This window comes from Cyanidioschyzon merolae, chromosome 11, assembly GCF_000091205.1.
Source record: "Cyanidioschyzon merolae strain 10D DNA, chromosome 11, complete genome".
Taxonomy (NCBI): domain Eukaryota; phylum Rhodophyta; class Bangiophyceae; order Cyanidiales; family Cyanidiaceae; genus Cyanidioschyzon; species Cyanidioschyzon merolae.
In genome coordinates this window covers 285,864-305,219 of record NC_010137.1, presented here as the reverse complement: position 1 = coordinate 305,219, position 19,356 = coordinate 285,864, and the positions used below count along the sequence as shown (strand labels likewise).

General features: G+C 55.5%; 5 protein-coding genes and 3 non-coding genes across 8 annotated transcripts, besides 1 other annotated feature; 4 read left to right on the top strand and 4 right to left on the bottom strand.

Annotated features, from left to right (window-relative positions):
• Positions 1 to 203: 203 nt before the first annotated feature.
• CYME_CMK110C (hypothetical protein) lies at positions 204 to 2,363 on the top strand (the record flags this gene model as incomplete). Its single annotated transcript, XM_005536472.1, has 1 exon — positions 204 to 2,363. The coding sequence occupies one exon, from the start codon at positions 204 to 206 to the stop codon at positions 2,361 to 2,363; it is 2,160 nt and encodes a 719-aa protein (XP_005536529.1).
• A 388-nt stretch (positions 2,364 to 2,751) lies between these two features.
• Positions 2,752 to 6,123, bottom strand: CYME_CMK109C (hypothetical protein; the record flags this gene model as incomplete). Its single annotated transcript, XM_005536471.1, has 1 exon — positions 2,752 to 6,123. The coding sequence occupies one exon, from the start codon at positions 6,121 to 6,123 to the stop codon at positions 2,752 to 2,754; it is 3,372 nt and encodes a 1,123-aa protein (XP_005536528.1).
• Positions 6,124 to 7,987: 1,864 nt separating this feature from the next.
• Positions 7,988 to 10,125, top strand: CYME_CMK314T. Its single transcript, XR_002461401.1, has one exon. It is a non-coding gene; the product is annotated as a hypothetical transcript (transcript).
• A 478-nt stretch (positions 10,126 to 10,603) lies between these two features.
• Positions 10,604 to 12,166, bottom strand: CYME_CMK108C (probable dolichyl-diphosphooligosaccharide--protein glycosyltransferase; the record flags this gene model as incomplete). The annotated part of the gene is made up of 1 exon (XM_005536470.1): positions 10,604 to 12,166. The coding sequence occupies one exon, from the start codon at positions 12,164 to 12,166 to the stop codon at positions 10,604 to 10,606; it is 1,563 nt and encodes a 520-aa protein (XP_005536527.1).
• A 106-nt stretch (positions 12,167 to 12,272) lies between these two features.
• On the top strand, positions 12,273 to 14,169 carry CYME_CMK107T. Its single transcript, XR_002461378.1, has one exon. It is a non-coding gene; the product is annotated as a hypothetical transcript (transcript).
• Positions 14,170 to 14,418: 249 nt separating this feature from the next.
• Positions 14,419 to 15,012, bottom strand: CYME_CMK106C (hypothetical protein, conserved; the record flags this gene model as incomplete). The annotated part of the gene is made up of 1 exon (XM_005536469.1): positions 14,419 to 15,012. The coding sequence occupies one exon, from the start codon at positions 15,010 to 15,012 to the stop codon at positions 14,419 to 14,421; it is 594 nt and encodes a 197-aa protein (XP_005536526.1).
• Positions 15,013 to 15,456: 444 nt separating this feature from the next.
• CYME_CMK105C (hypothetical protein, conserved) lies at positions 15,457 to 16,899 on the top strand (the record flags this gene model as incomplete). Its single annotated transcript, XM_005536468.1, has 1 exon — positions 15,457 to 16,899. One exon carries the CDS (start codon positions 15,457 to 15,459, stop codon positions 16,897 to 16,899), a length of 1,443 nt encoding a protein of 480 aa, XP_005536525.1.
• Positions 16,734 to 19,183, bottom strand: CYME_CMK104T. Its single transcript, XR_002461377.1, has one exon. It is a non-coding gene; the product is annotated as a hypothetical transcript (transcript).
• Positions 18,105 to 19,356: part of a sequence feature (possible transcribed region) that runs on past the window's edge.

Genomic DNA, 19,356 nt, shown 5'->3' with positions numbered 1-19,356 from the left:
TGACTCCTCGTGTGCAGCATCAAATACTTTGAGCTGTTCGGTACGCTCAAGCTACTGTCTTTACAGGGCTGAGGGCGCTTCTGGGGACGTTGCAGCCTCGCGGGGGTTTCCCGGTGCCTCACGGACCCGCAGGGATTCGGCCCTCGTTCTGCGCAAAGCTGAAGCTCGCGCTACCGGTCGTTAGGCTGACCGGACGCTCCAGCATGGATGCAATTCGTAAGCTTTTCGAGGAGCAAGCGGCGAAGAACCGGGAAAATATGGCTCGGAGCTACGGCATCCCTGCGTCGCGCTTCTGCGGCTGTTGTACCGAGTGTGGTGCAGAGCCGCTCCTATCGCCCTTCTATGAGCGACGTTTGCGACTGGATTCTGAGCGTACTGCGTGGCGCCAGTGGCAACGCGAGCTGGTCCGAAAGCAGTCAGAAGGCCAAGACGGGGTTCGATCGACCAGACTAGACTCTGAAACCTCGCAGACGCTGCCGAAGGAGCGCGCACCTGGTACCCATGGCTCACACTCATCGCTTGAAACACACGCACGAAGAACAGCCGCTGATCAGAGTCCGGCTTGTGCAGGTGATGATTGTCGTTGTCTCGAAAGCGCCCTGGAGTCGAAGCTGGAACCCCAGGTTGGCTCTTCGGAACAGTGCGGTTCACAGGGAACGTGTGCTCCAGCAAATGCCGTGCTGGCAACGCCAGCGAGGTCGCCCGAAGTCACGACATCGGATGAAGACGCATCCAGAGAATCGGCGGAGCGGGAAACTTTTGAGTCTTTCGCATCTCGAGCAGGCAGCCTGAGCGCATCGTGGAATTCGGCAGAAGCGAGCCGCTCAGTCGCGAGTCCGACACTCTCTGAATACGCTTCGATGACAAGTCCTCGATATGAACATGAGACCAGCGGAGACGATGATTTCCTTGACGAACATGCATTGCACGGGGATGCTCCAGAGCATGTCGTCGGCGATGGCGGTACATCAACGTCTCACGAGGAGGAGCATGCGTTCACGGGTACGGGAATGCTGGCCCATATGTCTGACACAGAACCTGTGAAGCAATGTATGGATGCTTCGGAGCTCAAAAAGCGCTCGAAGACTGCTGAACATCGCGTATGTGAATATGAGCACGCGAGCAACGTTGCAGGATCGCTAGCGATGCTTCACGCAGACGAAGACGTTGTGCCATCCGCAGCACAAGCCGATACGGATTTTTCAGCGAATGCAACAACGATTTCTGTGCCTGAAACCCTGAGGACGCCAGCTCTAGCAACGGAGACGCAATCTTATGGAAATGCTGATCCCATGCGGCCTTCACCGGCGAGCCTGGTGGGATCACGGCAGAACAGCTCAGCAGCGCTGCACGAGAATGCAGCAGCAGAGCGTCGGATCGCAACATCGCAAGGTGAAGTCGCGAAGAGGCCCACGGTGTCGATGTCAGAACCATTGGGTCATGCACTAGCAAACGAGGAAGCAGTGAGGATGGCCCTAGAAACCACCGGAATCGCGGATGCGGAACCCGTATCAGGCCCGCTGCTGGAAAGCGCAGGCTCAGGTCTCGACGAGAATACGAATGGACAACGCTCTATGAATGAGCATGTTGCGCTCAACGCCACAACGTCTCCGCAGACGCTTGCGACGCTATTCATAGCGACGGACAGCGCAGAGAAGCGTAACAGGCATCAGCAGCGTCCATCAGTCGAAAGTGACACGCTTTCCGCGAACCAGGACAGGGTTCTTGACGAATCAACGAGCAACACTGCTCATCACGGAGAGGCGCGAGCTTCGGCTTTGACCGCGAGCACGGCGCTCGCCGTCTCGGAGTCTCGCCATGTGCGAGCTTCAACCGTCTGTACAGCCGCAACTCGATGGGAGAGAGCGATTGCTGCCCTGGAACAGCTGGAACAGCACGGTCGACAGGAGCTGGAACATCTCCAGACGCAGATTCGTCTATGGAGAATGCGAATACGGGCACATGTGAGTGATCGGCGGTTTCGACTATGGAATGAACTCGACTGGCTTCGTTCGAGTTGCGTCTACCTGGGCTGGCAGCAGTCGTTTTGCGATGCTGTAGACAAGAACGCGGGAACGACAGAAGCCTTGGATGTTCCGAGCTGCACCGCGAATGCGGATGCCATGTGTACGACCTGCAATGTCTATGAAACACGCTTCCGACAGCTTCAGCGAGATCTGGCGCTCCTTCGAGTCCATCTACATATCCACGAGGCTACGTTGCAGCGTTTGCGCACCGGCACCTACTTATCCAGTCCCTATGTGGCCATGCTGGAGGAGCGTAACGCTCTGCGACTGACCCAGCGGCATTTGCAGAGCAGTCTACCAGCGTCGCATGCATCGTCTCGCGCCGGAGACTCGTAAAACAACCTCACACCCTTGATCAGGAGCATGGATTTGTATGTGAAAGAGCAAGTTCTCCGCTGCGGAACACCTGATTCGATCCCGGATCAAGGAACGCGATCCGCCTGGTACCAGACCCGTCATCTGGTACTGCAAGCTTCAGAGGAAGCACCGGTTTCGTTGGGTACCGAACCTCGGCATTCTGCCGAAGCCAGATCCGAGACTCTTTGCAGCTTCGTCGTCGTCGCAGAGGTCTCGTCTTGGATGTCTTCCGAACGGGGCGAGACCGGTCCCGTGGATGCTCTCATGGGATGATCGCCCACCAGACGCCAGATTTATACTCCCAGTTGTGCCTGCTTCTCGTGATACCGCTTCTGCCAATGTTTACGCTGTGCGCTGGTGGAGCGCGTTATGCATCACTGGAGGTGTCGCTGAGCACGATGCCTTCTAAATCTTCTTCTACAGAAGATGCGTCTTCAATAGAGGATTCGTTTGCGCTTTCAGTTCCCGAGGACGATGACGACGACTCAGATCCGCTTGAATGCTGCTCAGATGGCAGGTTCCAGAGGCCGCTCACCTCCTCTTGAGCAAGCAAGAGGTACTCGCGTAGTTTGAGAGCACCACGCCCGTAGTACTCCATCAGTCGATCAAGTTCGGGGACCACGTATTCGTTCTGCCATGCTGCATCCTCACATTCATCTAGGATACGATCGTAGCGAGCACGCGTCGCTTCACTGTTCGCAAAAGGGAACCGGTCGTAGGCCCAGTCGATCCAGCCTCTCGCGTAGCCGTAATTGCCCAGCTGCATGTTTTTCTCAATACTCACATTGACCGCAGCCTGACGATGCCTGGGTAGCAACGGCAGGTACGCCAAAAGGTTGCTTAAATGCGCCTGAGCCCGCTCGTCTTCGGGAGACATGCGAACGTTGGCTCCCTGGCGGGAGCGCGTACGCTGCTCGGTCGCTATTCGGTCGAGTGAAGTGATTCTCTCGAGGATGTGGAGAGCGAGCTTGTACCAGCAACCGAGAAGGTAAAGACGTTTGTGGTCTGGTGAAGGGTCGGGTCCTTCGCTCTCAGGCGGCAATGATGACTCGGAACCCGTACGCTGCTGTGCACTCGAGTCCGCTATTGCGAGTGCCCCGTTGGCAGCGTTCCCGTCAACTGCACCTGTTTGGTACGCAGTAGTTGTCATTGTTTGTAGAGGCATCCGCTCCAGCTGCTGCTCTTGAAGACTTTCGCGATCACCAAGAATCGACACCGCCCCAGCTGTGGCTGCATTATCGAGAGCGCTGCTCTCGTCTCTTGTCAGTGAAATCCTTTCTGTTTGAGATTCAAGCGCAAGAACGATTACGGTATCACCTTCCCGTGGAGTCGTTTCGGTGATCGATCCCTCATCAGACGCTGCCTGAACGCCGTCCGGTGTCGAACGGGAACGCCGACACCCCAAGGCTGTGTCCACGGTCGCTGAAGCAGCAGTCGGGGCCTCGTTCAGACCCGATCGCATCGGCACTGCGGACAATGTGGCGTTTTCCGAATACACGTTGTCGACAGCGTCTCCAAGTGCCGCGTCGATCACATTCTTGACCAGCTCGTGTGCAACCCGATGTTCGCCAGCCGATAGCAGCGAATCCTGCGACTCTTCTCCGAGTCCGGAGACCTGGGGGTGCACCGCCTCCTCCGTGGTTTCCAAACGAGCCCGTGGTTTCGGGGCTTCAGCTTGCCTGCCGCTCTGGTCGTCGCTGCCAAATTCCTGCTCCGATGCCGAACCTGCTTTCACACCAGTTTCCGTTCCACTCTGCTCCCAGGTGTTTGAATCCGGTTCCGAGTGCGGTTTCTCCGTTGCAGTACCGGTCGTTCGTGCGTGGGATTCGCTTGAAGCCGCACCCGCGACATCCGGTAATGCTTGTGCTGTTGTCTGGCGCTCCGGCGCTGACCCTGCGTCGGTCTGTTCATCGGGCAGCACTTCGATAATCGCCGTAGAGGTAAGTTGCATCGATTCCGATGCCGTCAGAGCTTCCCTCTTTGGAGCGCTTTCCGGCGCATCGTCGACTTCCTCGATGAGAGGCTGCGTTTGGCCCCCTCGGGGTATCGTGGCAAAGTGAATGGCCTGCTCAGCGTCCTGCCGTGGCGCGTCCATGCGTTCAGCTGTGGAGGCACCTGCAGCGCTGGTGAGGACGTCTTCCCGCGGTGCCGAATGCCCCGCTGCCGTCTCAAACTGAGAACGTTGCTGCGCAGAGGTGTTGGCTGCTTCGGTTTCGGTCTTCGCTGAATCGGGCGCTGGCGCTCTCGGAACGCGGTTTGTTCGAAGCACGCGTTGCCGCACCATACCAGCCATGATGTTATCCTGGAGAATCGCCAGAGCGTCCTTAAAATGACCACGTTCCAACAGGTAAAAGACGTTCTGGAAATAGGCGTAAGCACGCTCAGAGAACGATTCATCGTATGCGCGTTGCAGGAGGCGCTCACCATCGAAATAGGGTGCTCGCTCGAACAATTCCGCTGCTAACCCGGGATTCTGATCGAGGAATTCATCATCTACAAGCCACAAGTTCACTCGTTTGATTGCGGCTGCTGCTTCTGCTGTTGCTCGTTCCTCTGCGGCTTTGGCATCCAGCATGGCGAGCCAATCATCAATGGTAGCCTCCACCGGTGGTACATCGAGCGCTTTTGCGTATGCGAAGTCCTCCATCCACTCGTTCTCCGGGACATGGGATGTACCGAAGAGGGTTTCAGCGATTGCTTGTCGCGTTTTTTGCATGAACGTTGCATCCGTATAAGCAGTGCGTGTGAAGATAATGGTCTGCAACGGATCCGTTTGCTCCTTGGGTGACGATGTTGCTGCTGGTGAGGCTTCCTTGGCATGCTTGCTTCCTTTGTCTCGTTTGTGCCTTTTCCCTCGGGAATGCTTCTTCTTCTGTGTTGCCTCCGAAGGTTTTGATGCCACTGCCGGTGTCTGGGAAGAGTTTAGTGCCTCGGTGGCCTTCGCGCTTTCTATAGCTATCAGTTCCGCCGCACTTAGGATGCCGGTTGCCAATGCTCGCTCTCGTAACTGTTCCTTTCGTTCCCAGAGACTTCGCCACGCATTCATGGCTTTTCCATCGTATTCTCGACAAAGCGGAGCGTTTTGGACCCATTTTTCGACGTCCGCCATATCTACACCCTGCATACAGTACTGCAGGAGCAAGTTCAAACGACAGCGTTGTCCGAGCTCGCTCGCCGTCAGCTCCTCATCTGACTCCGATAGATCAGAGGCGTCTGTTCCCGTCAAAACGTCGGACTGGAATAGTCGATCGTATCGACGAACGAGCGCTGACACCCGGTGGAGCAGGTCGTACGCGGCTAACGTGTCCGAGAGGCCGTCCGCTCGCTCCCACAGCACACAGACACGAAGCGCTGAAACCACTGGTTTGCCAGTTTCCGCATCGACACCGGTCAAACCGAGGTTTTCAGACACGGCAAGCTCGAAAGGGTCAAGCCAGTAAGTTGGGTAGCTCCCCGCGAGTCGGCGGTTGGAGAGTTGGTAGTAGCCTCCACTTGACCAGGCGCTGATGTTGGCTCCCACGGCACCCAAGTGCTCCAGGCCGTACTCAGCAAAGCCTTGTTCTGCCATGAGTGTTTCCAACCTACTCGTTGCAGGCTCGTGTACGTTACGCGGGTCGAAGTAGTTTGCAACGCGCCAGGCTAAGTGCTTGCTTTCAGATGGAGCGAGCCACGTCTGCTCCCAGCGGGCTACGGTATAACCATCTCGCTTTCGCTGAACATAAACTGCGGCAATATTCATGAAGAAGGAGTGAATCAGGACAAGAGCCCCTGGAATGGTGTCTTCTTAAACGCGCTGTGGAACGTTGCCCGCGAGTCTGCTCCGCGAACGTTTCGGCCAACCGGGAGACGTTGACATCGCGATCGCCCTGTTGCGGAAAAGTGCAGGATTCCACGTCATGAACGTTGTCTCTTCTCTGGTTGCATAGAGGGATTTTTCAGACTGGAAGAGGCTATGTTGTTTCCTGTCGCAGTGCAGTGGTGCTCCTCTATTGACAATGGTGTACGTGTAGAGGATTTGTGAGCGAATACGTTGGTTCGGGTTATACTCAGAACGGTGCATTGTAGAATCCTTGGATGAAAACGGTGTTCTTGTTTATACTTGCTTTTGGTAACTGGAAGTCAACAAAAGATTTGCACCTTATAGACTGGATAAGGTTGGCGGAAGGACGTTACGTTGTCACAGCAAGTTGGCCAAGAAGCGGCTTTATGAACACGAGTCAGTTTTTGTAGGACTAGCAGGTGGTGGATGACCCGCCCCGGTTTGAGCCCCTATCCTGATTGAAGTGAACACTACACATAAGTTATCAAACGCTATCCAAACGCCAGCTTCTCGTCGATTCATTCCTTACTATACATTCTCTAAAAAATACAATCAGAAAACCAGCAGGATGAGAATATTCAGGACCGATATGATGAATCGTGCAGAAATGAATCGGTTGAACGGAAAAAAGCTGGCCGCCATCCGGGTAGGATGCGCGTTGAACAACTCATGATCAATGTCGTCCTGAGATGCGAACGCTTACCGCATGCGGCACAAGTGTTCATATCGCTCAATGAGACGTCCTTTGGGAGAAATATTCGATCCGTGCTGGCGTACAAGTGGGGTACACCCCAGCGGGTACGACAGAAACACGCGAGCATTCCGACAGCATCAGCTCGAGAGGCGCTTCGATCATTTGGTCGCCTAAAAATTTTCAAACGACAATGATCCATTGGTATCCCATACTTCTTTGTCGAAGCAATTTTCGTGGCTTGTCCAGCGAAAATTCTTTTGTTCTGCTCGTAGACGAGGTCGCTTTCCTTCACTGAAATGCGCTGGGAAAGCACGGGTCTGGGCATGGTGTTGCGCTATTCTTCGTGCCTGCGTATGCTCTGCTGCCAAACGCCGTATTGACACCCTCTAATCCATAGACGAGTCGTTTGCATCCGTAAAATCGCTCGTTGGCAAATCGCTCTCTATCTTCTCCGGACCTGTTCTGGTCTAGGGCTGTTGTGATTATTTGCAGATGGGGGGCGGAAATGCGCGCTTGGCTCCGTGGCTGTGCTCGCGACGGAGAAAATGACGCAAAGGTATCTGAGGAATTGTAGATACATTAAAGAAAAAAAGCGAGCTCCATTACCATCCTCGATCCAGTGCGCATGACACTCGAGGAAGAACGATTTTGAAGTATGAAGAACACACCAACGCCATCCCGCTGAGTAAAGGCGAAGGCTACGAAGCATAAGGAGAACGAAATACCAGACGAAGAAGATAAACATCATCTAGGATAGAGGGTGAAGAAGGTCAGCGAGAAAAAACTGTCGGAGGGGGAGCATCAGCGGGATGCTCTTGTCAGGGCGTTCCTCCTTAAACACATCAATGGGAAGAATCTTGCAAAGCTTGTGTGGCTGGACGTCATTCAGCACTTTTCTACAAAATATAGCCTTTTCTTGTTTCTTTATTCTTGACACTTCTTGCCTAGCAGTTGCACATAAGCGTTACGGTACCTGAGTTGCGAGCGGTCCTCAGTTCTGTGCAGTGTTTCGATGAAACCCTCGTGATGCAGCACAGCTGACGCTCGCGACTCAAGACGGCTCAAGGTCTGAAAATCGGATACGGGATTAGCACACAAACACTTCCCAGACTAACGTCACGCTTCGTCGCACCGCGTCCTCTATGACAACATCGATGAAACCGGTGCCAAAACGTACGAAACTAGGTTCGAACACGAAAACAGTATGCAAGCCAGTCTGGAGCGCCTGGTGAAGCGCACCCTGTGACCTTTGTGCATTCGCTTACTGGCCCAGGAAACTGGGCGCTGGTGAAAGGTTTTCTTGGGTCTGTTCATGAAGACAGATGGCGAGCTGGTGGAGCCACCAGCGGTCGAGATGGAGCGGGTTCAGAAGAGCTGTCGCAACGAGAGCGACACACGTTTTATACCACCCAAGCGCATCGTGTTGCTCTCGGTCTCGGACTGGTAACCGTCGTGCGCGAAGGATACTTGAGACGTGACGCCTGCCCTACTAGCGTCTTGCGCTGCGACGTATTCCAGAGCAGAGCGCTGCAGAGCAGCACAGAGCCTAGTGGTGCAGCGCGGTAGAGGCGCCCTCCCCGAACCCGAGCGACCTTGTCTCCCGAAGCGTCTACTCCATGTCATCTCTGTACGTCGGGTACAGACCCATGATGTCGGCATAGATCCTTGCGCCGCCTACTTGATATCCTCCTGAGTAAGCTGCAGCTGATCTCTGCGAGCAACTGTGCTTCTTGCGAACAGCTTCGCGTAGGGCATCGGCGGAGCTCGTTCCAGGTTTCTCCTTTGCAAGCAGCACTTGAGAAGCGGTTTCCAGCGACCATGGAGACCGATGGAATACCAGCGAGCGTGCACTTTGTGAAACCTATGCCTCAGTCGCACAGCGACCCTCGTTTTCATCTGTTCATGGCAAGTGAGGAGCCAGACTCTGTGGTGAGCGTTGTTCCCGGTTTGCAGAATATATCATGACCGCCGCCATACCGCTCAATCGAGAGGACTTGTCCGAAGATATGAACTGAAAGTGGATACACCTGCGCAACTTCCCCAGGACTCTATGTGATTGCGGTTCAGATCCGATGGGTGCCGAGAGACAAACCGCCAGCAAGCTGACTGACGGCAGCGTGAGCCGTCTCGACACCCCGTGCACCGCGTCCGGGAGAGACGGACGCTTCCCGTGCCTCATTCAGTGTGCTCTTGAGCGTTCACTCTGCTGATGCGAAAGGTCTCCGGCAAGCGTCCAAGAGACCGCGATGCGGTTGCGCAGAGGCAAGAATCGCGCATTCACCAACTTCCGGAATGAAATGGAAAAGGCTGGGCCTGACAAGTCGCGTCGCTCGGTGGTAGCGTAGGGCGCTGGACACGCTGTAGCGTGCGACGGGTACCGCCCTGTGCCTTCGACGAAAGCTTGCAACAACTCAACAACTCCAGAATCGATTCCTGCACGATTCCCATCGATGGATTCGAGACCACAAAAGGGTGCATCACGGGCGCGAGTACGAGCCGGAACCTGCCGAGAAAACGAGCGTGAAGCAGAGCGAGTCTGGTGCACGAGATGGCGAACACGAAGCTGAGCAAATGTCATCAGGGGAGGCGATCGAAAATGAGCGGCCTGCTATGGTACGATTCCACCGGCAAGCATGCACGCGAGCTCTCTCTGTCTCTGTCTCTCTCTATCTCTCTCTGGATCTCGACTTGAACACCCTGATGGATATCCGAGAATGTCGCGTGCTTTCGGGGCGCCCAGCGCCTTGGTGCCGAGCGATCTTTCGATTGAACTGTGGAGGAATCGGTCTAGGCAATGTGGTGAAATGCCGAAACGCTCCGATGGAATAGAATCCGTCATGAAGTGACAGCGCTTTGGATTCTCATTCGAAGCACGGCACCGGGATGGAGCTATTGAGCAATCCAGCACAACTGGAGCGCTCTACATATGAACATCAAGAACGATTCTCCTGGGCCATTGGTACTCGATAATCATCTTCTATTCTTTGGGTACCGCGAAGTACATCCCAAAGGCAACCTGCAGACCTGGACGATGTTACCCGGACACCAGTCGAGAAACAGATAAGAGCGGCACATTGCCCAGCTTTTCCCGCTTGCGTACGCGCGTGCACAAACGAGGCCTCGTGCAGCGCCCAGCGGCTTGGCGCTTTCAAGGACGTTCATGCCAAGTGTCAATCACTGTAAGGGCCCAAAAGCAACACGAGCTTCTTGACAGGTGTAAAGATTCCGTGTCTGCAGGCTAATCCAAATACTGTTTACAACGTTAAAAGCTGAAGCCTCAACGAGAGCGCATTTGTAGAGCAGCCGGTCACTATTACCCTGGCCTAGATGCAGCTTTTTATCTCTCGCGAGGCTCAACGCGAATAGATGCGATGAACCTCGCAACATGAGCGTTGACTCGAGCCACCGTACTTGGAACTCTCCTGCCTCGTATATCGTTGACTGCCCTGAACCAAAAATCAGAGCATGCGTCGGGGGCGCTTGTTCTCCTCCAGCGCGCGATTTCGTCAACAAGCAGAGTGCTCGCTACTGCTGAAACCCTGGGCACCGCGAGCCCCGCGCGCTAGCGTTTCATTTGCGACTATATCGCTACGCTGCGCGCACACTGTGCACGACTGCTCTTCGTACAAGTGCGAACCCGCCCTGCCCAGAATGATGTGCTATGAAGCCGGGGTCATCGCAAGGGACACCCGTCTTACAGGCGACTTACTCTTGTTTCTGGTGGTCAGCGTCAGAGTCTTCGGTAGAGGACGCCGCTGCATCCTTGGAAGAAACGGTCGCGTGCGGACTCCTAGATGTTGTCTGGATTCCAAGTCGCTTCGATGAGACGAGCCCTTTCCAGAGAACTGCGTAGGCCATGATCCAGAAAATCATCATGGTTGAAAATAAAGCTGCATAGTAGGGATACGCGCGTACCAGCATCCGCGGATATTCGTTGTGCCAGTAAGGACGGATCGGCACCACCTGAGACAAGAGCAGTGGAGTGTAGCCGTCGCGAAAGTGCTCAATACGGAATTTGAAGAGGCCGTGCTTCGACGGTGTGTCAAACTCGGTGGCGTAGCAGCCCTGATCCTTCGTTGCTCGTAGGCTCGTGCGCACATACGGGTCCAACATGACCCACTCCAGTTGAGGTTCATTACCTCCGAGCCAGGGTCGCCAGCGCTGTTGCGACTGTCGACCGTCCCACTCTTCCACGCAAAGCTCAAAGCGGAGTCGATCTCCGACGCGATACGGAGTAGAGCGCGGCCGTTCGTTTCCCTGCGGCACATGCCGGTGCTCTGCTCGGGTAATCCGCAAAATCCCCCGTTCCCCAAGGGCCCATGTAAAAAGATCCTCGAAATATGCTCGGTTTCCATGCTCACCAGACATCAAGCGATCCTGGAGCGCTTCTGTCGATGCGATGTATAGAACACGTCCGCCGTAGCGGCCGTGGAGCGCAGCAACCAGAACGGCCTCCGTGCCAATGGTGAAGGGCGCTGCATCCTCATCCGTTTCGACTACTTGGCCGTCTTCATAGGAGTAGCTTGTGGCTGGTGCGCACAGTACCGGGCGGAGCAAATCCTGCTTAGGAGCGACCAGGGACCCGGTCGCGTTGGCAAACAGTAGCGGACGCTGGGGCATTTCCTTCTCCCAGTATGGAAGGGTCGCCCCCAGGTCCAAGGATGGACAAGGTTTCGGATCAACCAGAAATATCCTCGAGCCTTCGGTGTCCTGCCCGGCTCCGCTTCGATGCGCTGCCCGCACGTGATCCAGTAGCACTGTTCCTGCCTCGTCGAGCTCGAGACCGATGCCTTCCGCCAACGACCTGAAGAGTGCGCCAGCGTTTGGTGATGCGGCCATAATCAGAGTCCGATTAGCGTCCACGAAATCGAGCAAAGCATTTGCGGTACCGTCCCTACCAAATCCTTTAATGGACGGTGCCAGAAGCAGCACCGCGTCATAGAGATAGTGCGTTCCTGCTTCGTTCCAGAGTGTCAGAGAACGGTCTTTTGGTGTGCGCACGGTCACTGTATAGCCCCTATCTCTAAGTACACCAAAAAGAATGGAATACGACGAGGTCTCTCCGTCGACCAGAGCCAGCAGTTGACGTCCAACCGGGGGCGTGCTTCGGCTGCTGATGTGACGGGAAAGTGTGCCGCCACCGGCAAGCGGCTTTCCGCCGCAGAGCTTTGGTTCAACCGACTGCACACTCACCGCGAAGATCAGCCAGTAGACAACGAGAGTCAAGATCTGAACGATCGCGAGCTGCGATATCCGGTTTCGCCCCATAGATTGTGGTCACTTGCAACCGCAATAGCAAGTCTGGTGTCGACACTGGCTGTTGTGCACTGACGACGGCAGCCGTCGCGTGCACGCGCCAGAGAATCCTCCTTGTGTGCATAGCGGACGTTACTGGTAACCGGTTGGCTGGATGGTGCGTATCCTCGTTGACCAGTTGACTGGTTGCGAAGATCAGGGCAAAGAATGAGCTGTGCCAAGGTTCCGTGTGGTTTACCTAGCCTAAAGACACCGTTGGTCAGTGCGTGACGTTTCTAGGCTGATGGACTAGCGCCCACTAGCGTAGCTCGTTGACGCTTCGCCAAACGAAGCAGACACCAGGCTAGTCTATTGTCTATGAATCGTCACGGCTCATTGATCCTAAATATCACTTCTTGTCAAGATTCTGGATGTATGCATCAGCCAATGGGTCTCTTGGGCCCATGTCTTGGAAAGGAACGCGCGATACCCGCTTGTCAGCTTTGAGCGCTCTGCTGAGCTGCGAAAGACCGTGATATTGAACGTCGCATGTAGCTCGGCTGGGTTCCCTGACAGAACGTCAGACATCCGGGATGTGTGAACGCAAAATTGCTCATGAACATCTACCGAATACCGTGCAATCTACTTGCGGTTAGCGTGTTTAGACTGAACGCCCAGCTCAGACTGGAGCAAGCTTGGCCAGTAGAAGTGAATGAAGGCTATAGTCGGCGATGTTCATGGACCCGGAACCGAGCAATTATCGACGGATTCTGGGCTTTGGCTGAAAAGGGTGGCAGTGCGCCAAAACTTGACTTTTCACAGCAGAGCGCGTAAGTCGCAAGCACCAGCCTGAACACTCCAATGACAACAAATTCTGGTGTGCTTGCCGAGTCCCTGTTTATCCTGAACCGCTATGTATGCTCGTAGAGCTATTCGGACTCCTGCGCAAAGATAAGAAAGTTCGAACTGTGTACCAGCTGCTTCTCGATCCGGTCGGTGGTTTTCGGGAGCCACCCGGTTATGGCAATGTCGTTGCCGCAAGTTCGCCAGCGTTGCATAGCACCGCTCGCCAAGTGCAGCATGTCCTGGCATGATGCTATGGTTTTGTGAGCGCCACAGAGGTCTCGCGAGTGCCATTGCTCTCTCGCGAACGAACGGAGCGATTTGGCGTCCGTTGCATCGCTATTGCATCTGTCGAACTCGGGGCACGCGGTGCATGCGCTCCCGAAGAAAGGCCTGCGTAGCAGTTCGGTGACGTGATAGGCGAATCAGTCGCTGTGCATGCGGCAAGTCTTCACAGCATCGACGAAATACTACGTTATGAAGCGACTGCATGGAGCGCGCAGTAGCTGTGATCGATCTGTGGCCACAGATGATGCGACCAGGTTTACCGGGTACGTCCTCCAAGGTGGCGGCATGCGACGATTCACCGGTGCAGTCCACCCACCGGCACAAATGATACGATACTCTGACAATAGCAAGCGAATTGATGCCTGGGCAAGGTTACGGGAGGCATCATGCTAGGAGGCTGATTTTCCTTATTTTTGGGGATGTTGGATCGTTTACTCGAATCAGGGATCCGCCATACTGCGCGATGGCGATCGGCATCTGGGGAGCCACCCGTCATCCCGCAAGAGGCTTTCACGTTGCATGGGCCACGATGATGCTGGCTCGCCTCTGAGGATAATGGTTCCTTCGTCAGATCCCCAGGGCGCAGAGCCTGCCGTACGCGTCCGCATTAAAGCCTGAGGTGCCGTCATGGACGCAGCACCGAGACAGGTCAGCCTTGCCGTGCCCTTGTGCGCGTAAACTCGAGGCGACTGGCTTCCCTGCTCACAAATAGGGCACTTGTCGCTGGACATATGATCCGTGCACGGAATAATCGAGAGCGCCCGGAACAGTTTCCTTCCCGCCTGCTCGGGTCGACGCAGTGTCCGCATCATGACTGAATCGAACTGCGCACTGCACCTTGCTGGATGGCAGATGCATTACCATTGGCGAGGTGGACGAGAAACGCATAAAGCGTGCGCGCTTGCCCTTCACGATATGCCCTCACTCGTTTCCATTTCGTAAGCCGCGTGTGTTTCACATCGCCTCGGCATGCTGGCGACAGCATCAAGCGCTTTGATGAGTTGCTCCCCGCCCATCTATTGCACAGAGAGGCATGCGCGGCCTGTTTCACCGTCGTGAGTCGTCAGCCGAGCGGCCCACAAGCAGTGTTGTCCACGACTGGGCTCGAAATCTGGCGCTGCACCTGCTCGCAAGTAACCGGCTTTCCGACTACCTCAAGTATGCTCTGCGGCTTGCTGTGCACCAGCCAGTTTTCGAACCAGAATCTCGCGAATGGTCTGCATTTGTTGCTGGTTTTGATCAATCTTCAGTGTTAGCTGTCGCATGCTTCCCCGGACGTGCTTCAGACGTCTGTCGAAAAATTCGGCTGCGTCCGCGAGTTTCCGTTCAACGTGGTACCCGGTGCCAATGTCGATGAGACAGCGTTCAGGATTGATGACTCGTCCAAGTACGTACAAAGACCGGCTCAGTGGAACGAGTAAACGCTGATTTTGGTTCACTTCCACAGAGGTTTCTGGTTTAGCGCTCGCGGTTGACGAAATGGCGTCCGTAGCACGGCTTTGAGCGCCAGGCAAGTCTACCCGCGTGGTCTCTTCTGCAAAAGCTTCAATCGACTGCTTACATAGTGTCCAACGCTGGTTTGCAAAGTTGAGTTGTTGCAACGCGTCGGCGAGTTGCTCGACCTCCTGTTGCAGAGAGGCGATGAGCTGCTCCAGCGCTTGGGGTGGCAACGATTCGACAGGTATAGCGCCCGAAGGCCTCGTCTGTTCGCTTCCGATCGAACCGCTTTGATCTGAGAGGCTTGCCATGGTTATTTCGACCTCCTCGTAAAACAGATGCGAACTGCTCCTGAATCCTCTGCCCGGCGCTGCCCCGTATACTGCGCCGCACGACAAGTTTACGGGATCGCAGCAGTGGCGACACCCGACAAGTATCGATGGCTCTTGCAGCAAGCATGTCCGTATTGAACGCAAAAATTACAGAAAGATCTAGTTTCAACTTTGCAAGGGTTGATGGCGACCGCATCAATCCTGTCCATATTGATCCAAAACATACAGAAAAATTCAGTTTGAACGCTATTGCATATTGGCGTGTCCAGCGTGCCGGCACCGTGGTGCATGTCCATGCGGTGGTGTGGGCGTTTCGTGGTGCCGCCTCCACGACGCAACGTCTCTTGTAGGACGCACAAAACGACGGTGGTACACTAGTTGGCATCAGCGGGCTAGTGCGTTTGCGGGTCGACGTGATTGGGCATGGCTCTGGTTGGCTACCAGCACCTTGTCACAGGACAGCTGCTGGGGCCGCTGAAACGCTCAACACGCTGTCTGACGCACCGTAAGTTCGAGCGACCCCTCCACAGTCGTTTCTTGGCTGTGAGCGTTGCGCGGAGCGCGTACGTGGCCGGGCCCTTTTTTCCAAACACTACCCCGCGCATTCGTTCGTTCACGAGGCAGCACGCTACGCTGCAAATGTCGCGCCCTGCGGACGCCTTTTCCGTGGCGCCCATGATGGACGTAACCGACAACCATTTTCGCACGCTTTGTCGACTACTGAGCAAGCATGCACTTCTTTACACTGAAATGGTCGTTGACTCTACCCTTGTATATAATGCTAGTAATGCTGATCACTGGCTCGCTTTCCATCCCGCGCAACAGCCGATTGTACTCCAGCTCGGGGGAAGCGATCCACAAAAGATGCGTGCTGCCGCCGAAATCGCTGCCCCCTACGGCTATAGCGCCATTAACATCAACTGCGGGTGTCCGTCTGATAGGGTAGCGGGGCGTGGTTGCTTTGGGGCGGCACTCATGAAAGATGCGCCCGGGGTCGCTGCACTCTGCCGAGCGATCGCGGAAGTAGTACCAGCCTCAACACCAATAACCGTGAAGTGCCGCCTTGGTGTCGACGATCTTGATACGTATTCGTTCGCTCGCGACTTTGTGCAAGTTGTGTCTGAAAATGCACCCGTGCGACATTTCATTATCCACGCACGAAAGGCGTACCTGAAGGGCCTCAGTCCAGCAGAAAACCGCACGGTACCACCGCTGCGGTACGATCGAGTTTTGGCACTTGCGCGCGATTTCCCTCATCTGCATTTCAGTATAAATGGTGGCATACGTACCATGCCCCAGGTGCGTCATTTTCTTGACACCGAACATCTATATGGTGTTATGGTTGGGCGAGCAGTCATGAATCACCCGTGGGAAGCGCTTGCGGGCGTGGATGCGGTCATTTTCGGCGACGACTCATGTGCGCAGCGAACACGCCGAGACGTACTGCAAGCTTACGGAGCCTACGTGGATAAGCAACTGCATGCGGCCTCTATTTATGGACAGGAAACGGATGAGCGGGAATCCTGCAGCCGCGGATCGCAGTGGACGCCAAGCCTCCATGTTCTTCTCAAACCGATTCTGAACCTTTTCTGGGGTGTTCCGCGGAGCAAGGAATGGCGGAAACGAGTTCAGCAAGCAACTGACGAACAGACTCGAATCCGTCGCAACAGCTCCGTCAAAAGCAACTTTTCCTGGGAGACTTTTTTACCACAAGTTGCAGAAAGCACCCTGGACCCCTGGTACGTCAATACCACCTGGATGGCAATGCAGTCGGAGTCGGAAACCGCTGCTCCAGAGGACTGCAACAACAACAGTGCTCATATCGATAGTCCAGCGTCGACAGCGATAACAAGCATTGCATACTGAGTCGCAGCACGCTGCAAAGCGCGCTGCTTGCCGGTGCCGCTGCGACTGGCAGCCAATCTGTCTGCCTCTATCGCAGTGTGATGTACTGCAGCCGGGTGCCATGGGCCATCCCAGGAGCATCTAGCCGTGCATTCGAGCAGTTTGCAGGTAACCGGTGGTGCTCAGTAGAAGGCGAATGCTCTGAAAACTCTCGGAGCGGTGCGAAAACTTGGCCCTACAAAGATGAAGCACTGCATCGCCCGGAAACTCGCGAGCAATGTCGTTTTTCTGAAAGGACGTGCGTCGGCGCTCTTGTGATTTCTGCAAACTGCATCACCCAGAGAGCACGTCAAGCTATGCAGAACCAATTTACATGCGCAGGTATGCACTCGAGACTCTAGCGCGACCGGCATCCGAAGCGAACGAGCACGAAAGCTGTGTCGAACTAGACAACCGAACATCAAATAAAGGAGCATCATTATCGTTCGCTTGTTGGCAAAGAACATCGTCTTCAGAGCATACCCAAGCCGCTCTCGCATTGCGGGATTTCCCAACCGCACCATACCAGTGCCTTGCTCCAGTCTGGAATCCAACTCCCTCTCTGCTGACCACTGAGTTTTCCATCGAGCGTCATCAGCGTTTCAGCAGCGCACCGATACTGAGTACTGAACGACTGCGTCGAAAGCTCGCTCGACTCAAACCAAGACTCGCTTTCGAGTGTTGATCGAGCGGCTCAAGTCGCAGTATGGAAAGAGCCTGGGCGCCTAGGTGCTGGCACATTCGCACCAAACGAGGTCACCGACCTTACACGCTGTCGCCATCTGACGTTCGTTTGGCGTCCCGTACACCACCTGGTGCATTGGTCTCTGTTTCAGGCTCTACGAGGTCACCGAACTTTGACGCTGTCGCCATCTGACGTTCGTTCGGCGTCCCGTACACCATCCCGTGCATTGATCTCTGTTTCATGCTCTTTTTCTTCTCGAACTAGATTAGGCTGAACCCCAGTTCGTGATACTTGTATGTTGTCGTGCATTCGTCGACGGGATCTGTACGGAATCGATTCTTGTGCCTGTCGCACGCTCGCATCGAAGGAGCACGAGTGCAGCCCGTGTGCTCCAAAAGCACACCCCGTACCAGAGGTTTCAGGCATACCGCGCGCCTCGTCGATGATTCCCTTTTCCGACGCACCGAACTAGGCGGTGTGGATGTACGCTCCTTGGCTCCGCACAATCGATGCCATTGGCGACAGCAGCACGGTGTCATGTACCTGTGTCGAAAAGCGTCCGCGTGCTGCATTCGGACGCTCGTATAGGCGCTCTGAGTGCACTGCACGAAGCATCCGCCGCTGCTCGATAGGATGCTTTGATTGCCGAGATAGCCCCTGAGGTAGTCACTGCACCTGCTGGTACGCCTCCTGGTGTGTGTGGTGCACGACGCCCGCTGGTACCGAGTCGTGGAGCAAGCTGAGCAGCGACACCTGCTCGCGGTGCTGATCGCTGGCTCTGCCCTACTGGGCTGGAGGCACGGCGGCGGTCGTGACGCACTCGAACTCGGGATCCACGCCCGCCCTGAATACTTGCTCTTCATCTATCTCTATGGGCGTAAATCGAGTCCTGGTTCGAGACGCAGGCCTGTGTCTCACAAAGCGCATCCAAAGTGATATTCGGTCAGTGTCCGTGGTCGCTGTAAACGTCTTTGGGCTCCGAGCGCGTAGGCGAAAGAGCTTGGACGAGCTCGGCCGATGCCCGCTGCGGAGCAGTACGAATGTGTCCTGGTTGCTGCGTACAGAGACCGGGCATCGCGCACCAGGAAGGCCACACGCGAGAAAGAGTGTCTCAGCGGGTACCCTCATGGGTCCTGGTCTCGTAACCATGGACCATATCCACTAGACTGTTGAGGGAGCGGGGGGCGCTCACGTTCCCGGAGGCAGTCTGGTATGCGCTGCCCAGCGCTATTCACGGAAACGGAGTAGCGCGAGATGCCGGGAAGCCAGGCATCACGGTTCAGCGACCATTCGGACGCGACGTCCATCAAGGAGGCGAGAGTCTCTCGGGGACGGTGCTACGCTCTGGCTCACGGCGTCCGGCTTGTCTCGGTGCCGGGGACGCGAGCGAGTCGTGTTTTCGAAACGTGTCCGTGGGCGTAGAAACGGTTGTTGGCGACGCAGAGACAGGCCGCATGCGGCTGGATGAGGCCGCGGAAAACAAACTGCTACAAAGAGCAGCTGAACACGAATCCCAGATGCCTACGCCGGTGCTTCTCCCGTGCTATGCTAGGCGGCGCTGTCCAAGGACAGGGCATCAGCAAGCGCGATGGAGAAGCCTCGAAATGTTTCAACGCAGGATGAGGTGAGGAACGACGCCGTCTGTGTGGCGGTTTGCAGGCGACCGCTCGCCAGCATCGGCTCCTGGGCTGCTGCTGCTGCTGCCGCTGTTGTTGTTGGTGCTGTTCTTTTTGTCGTACGCGCATGTCGCTTCC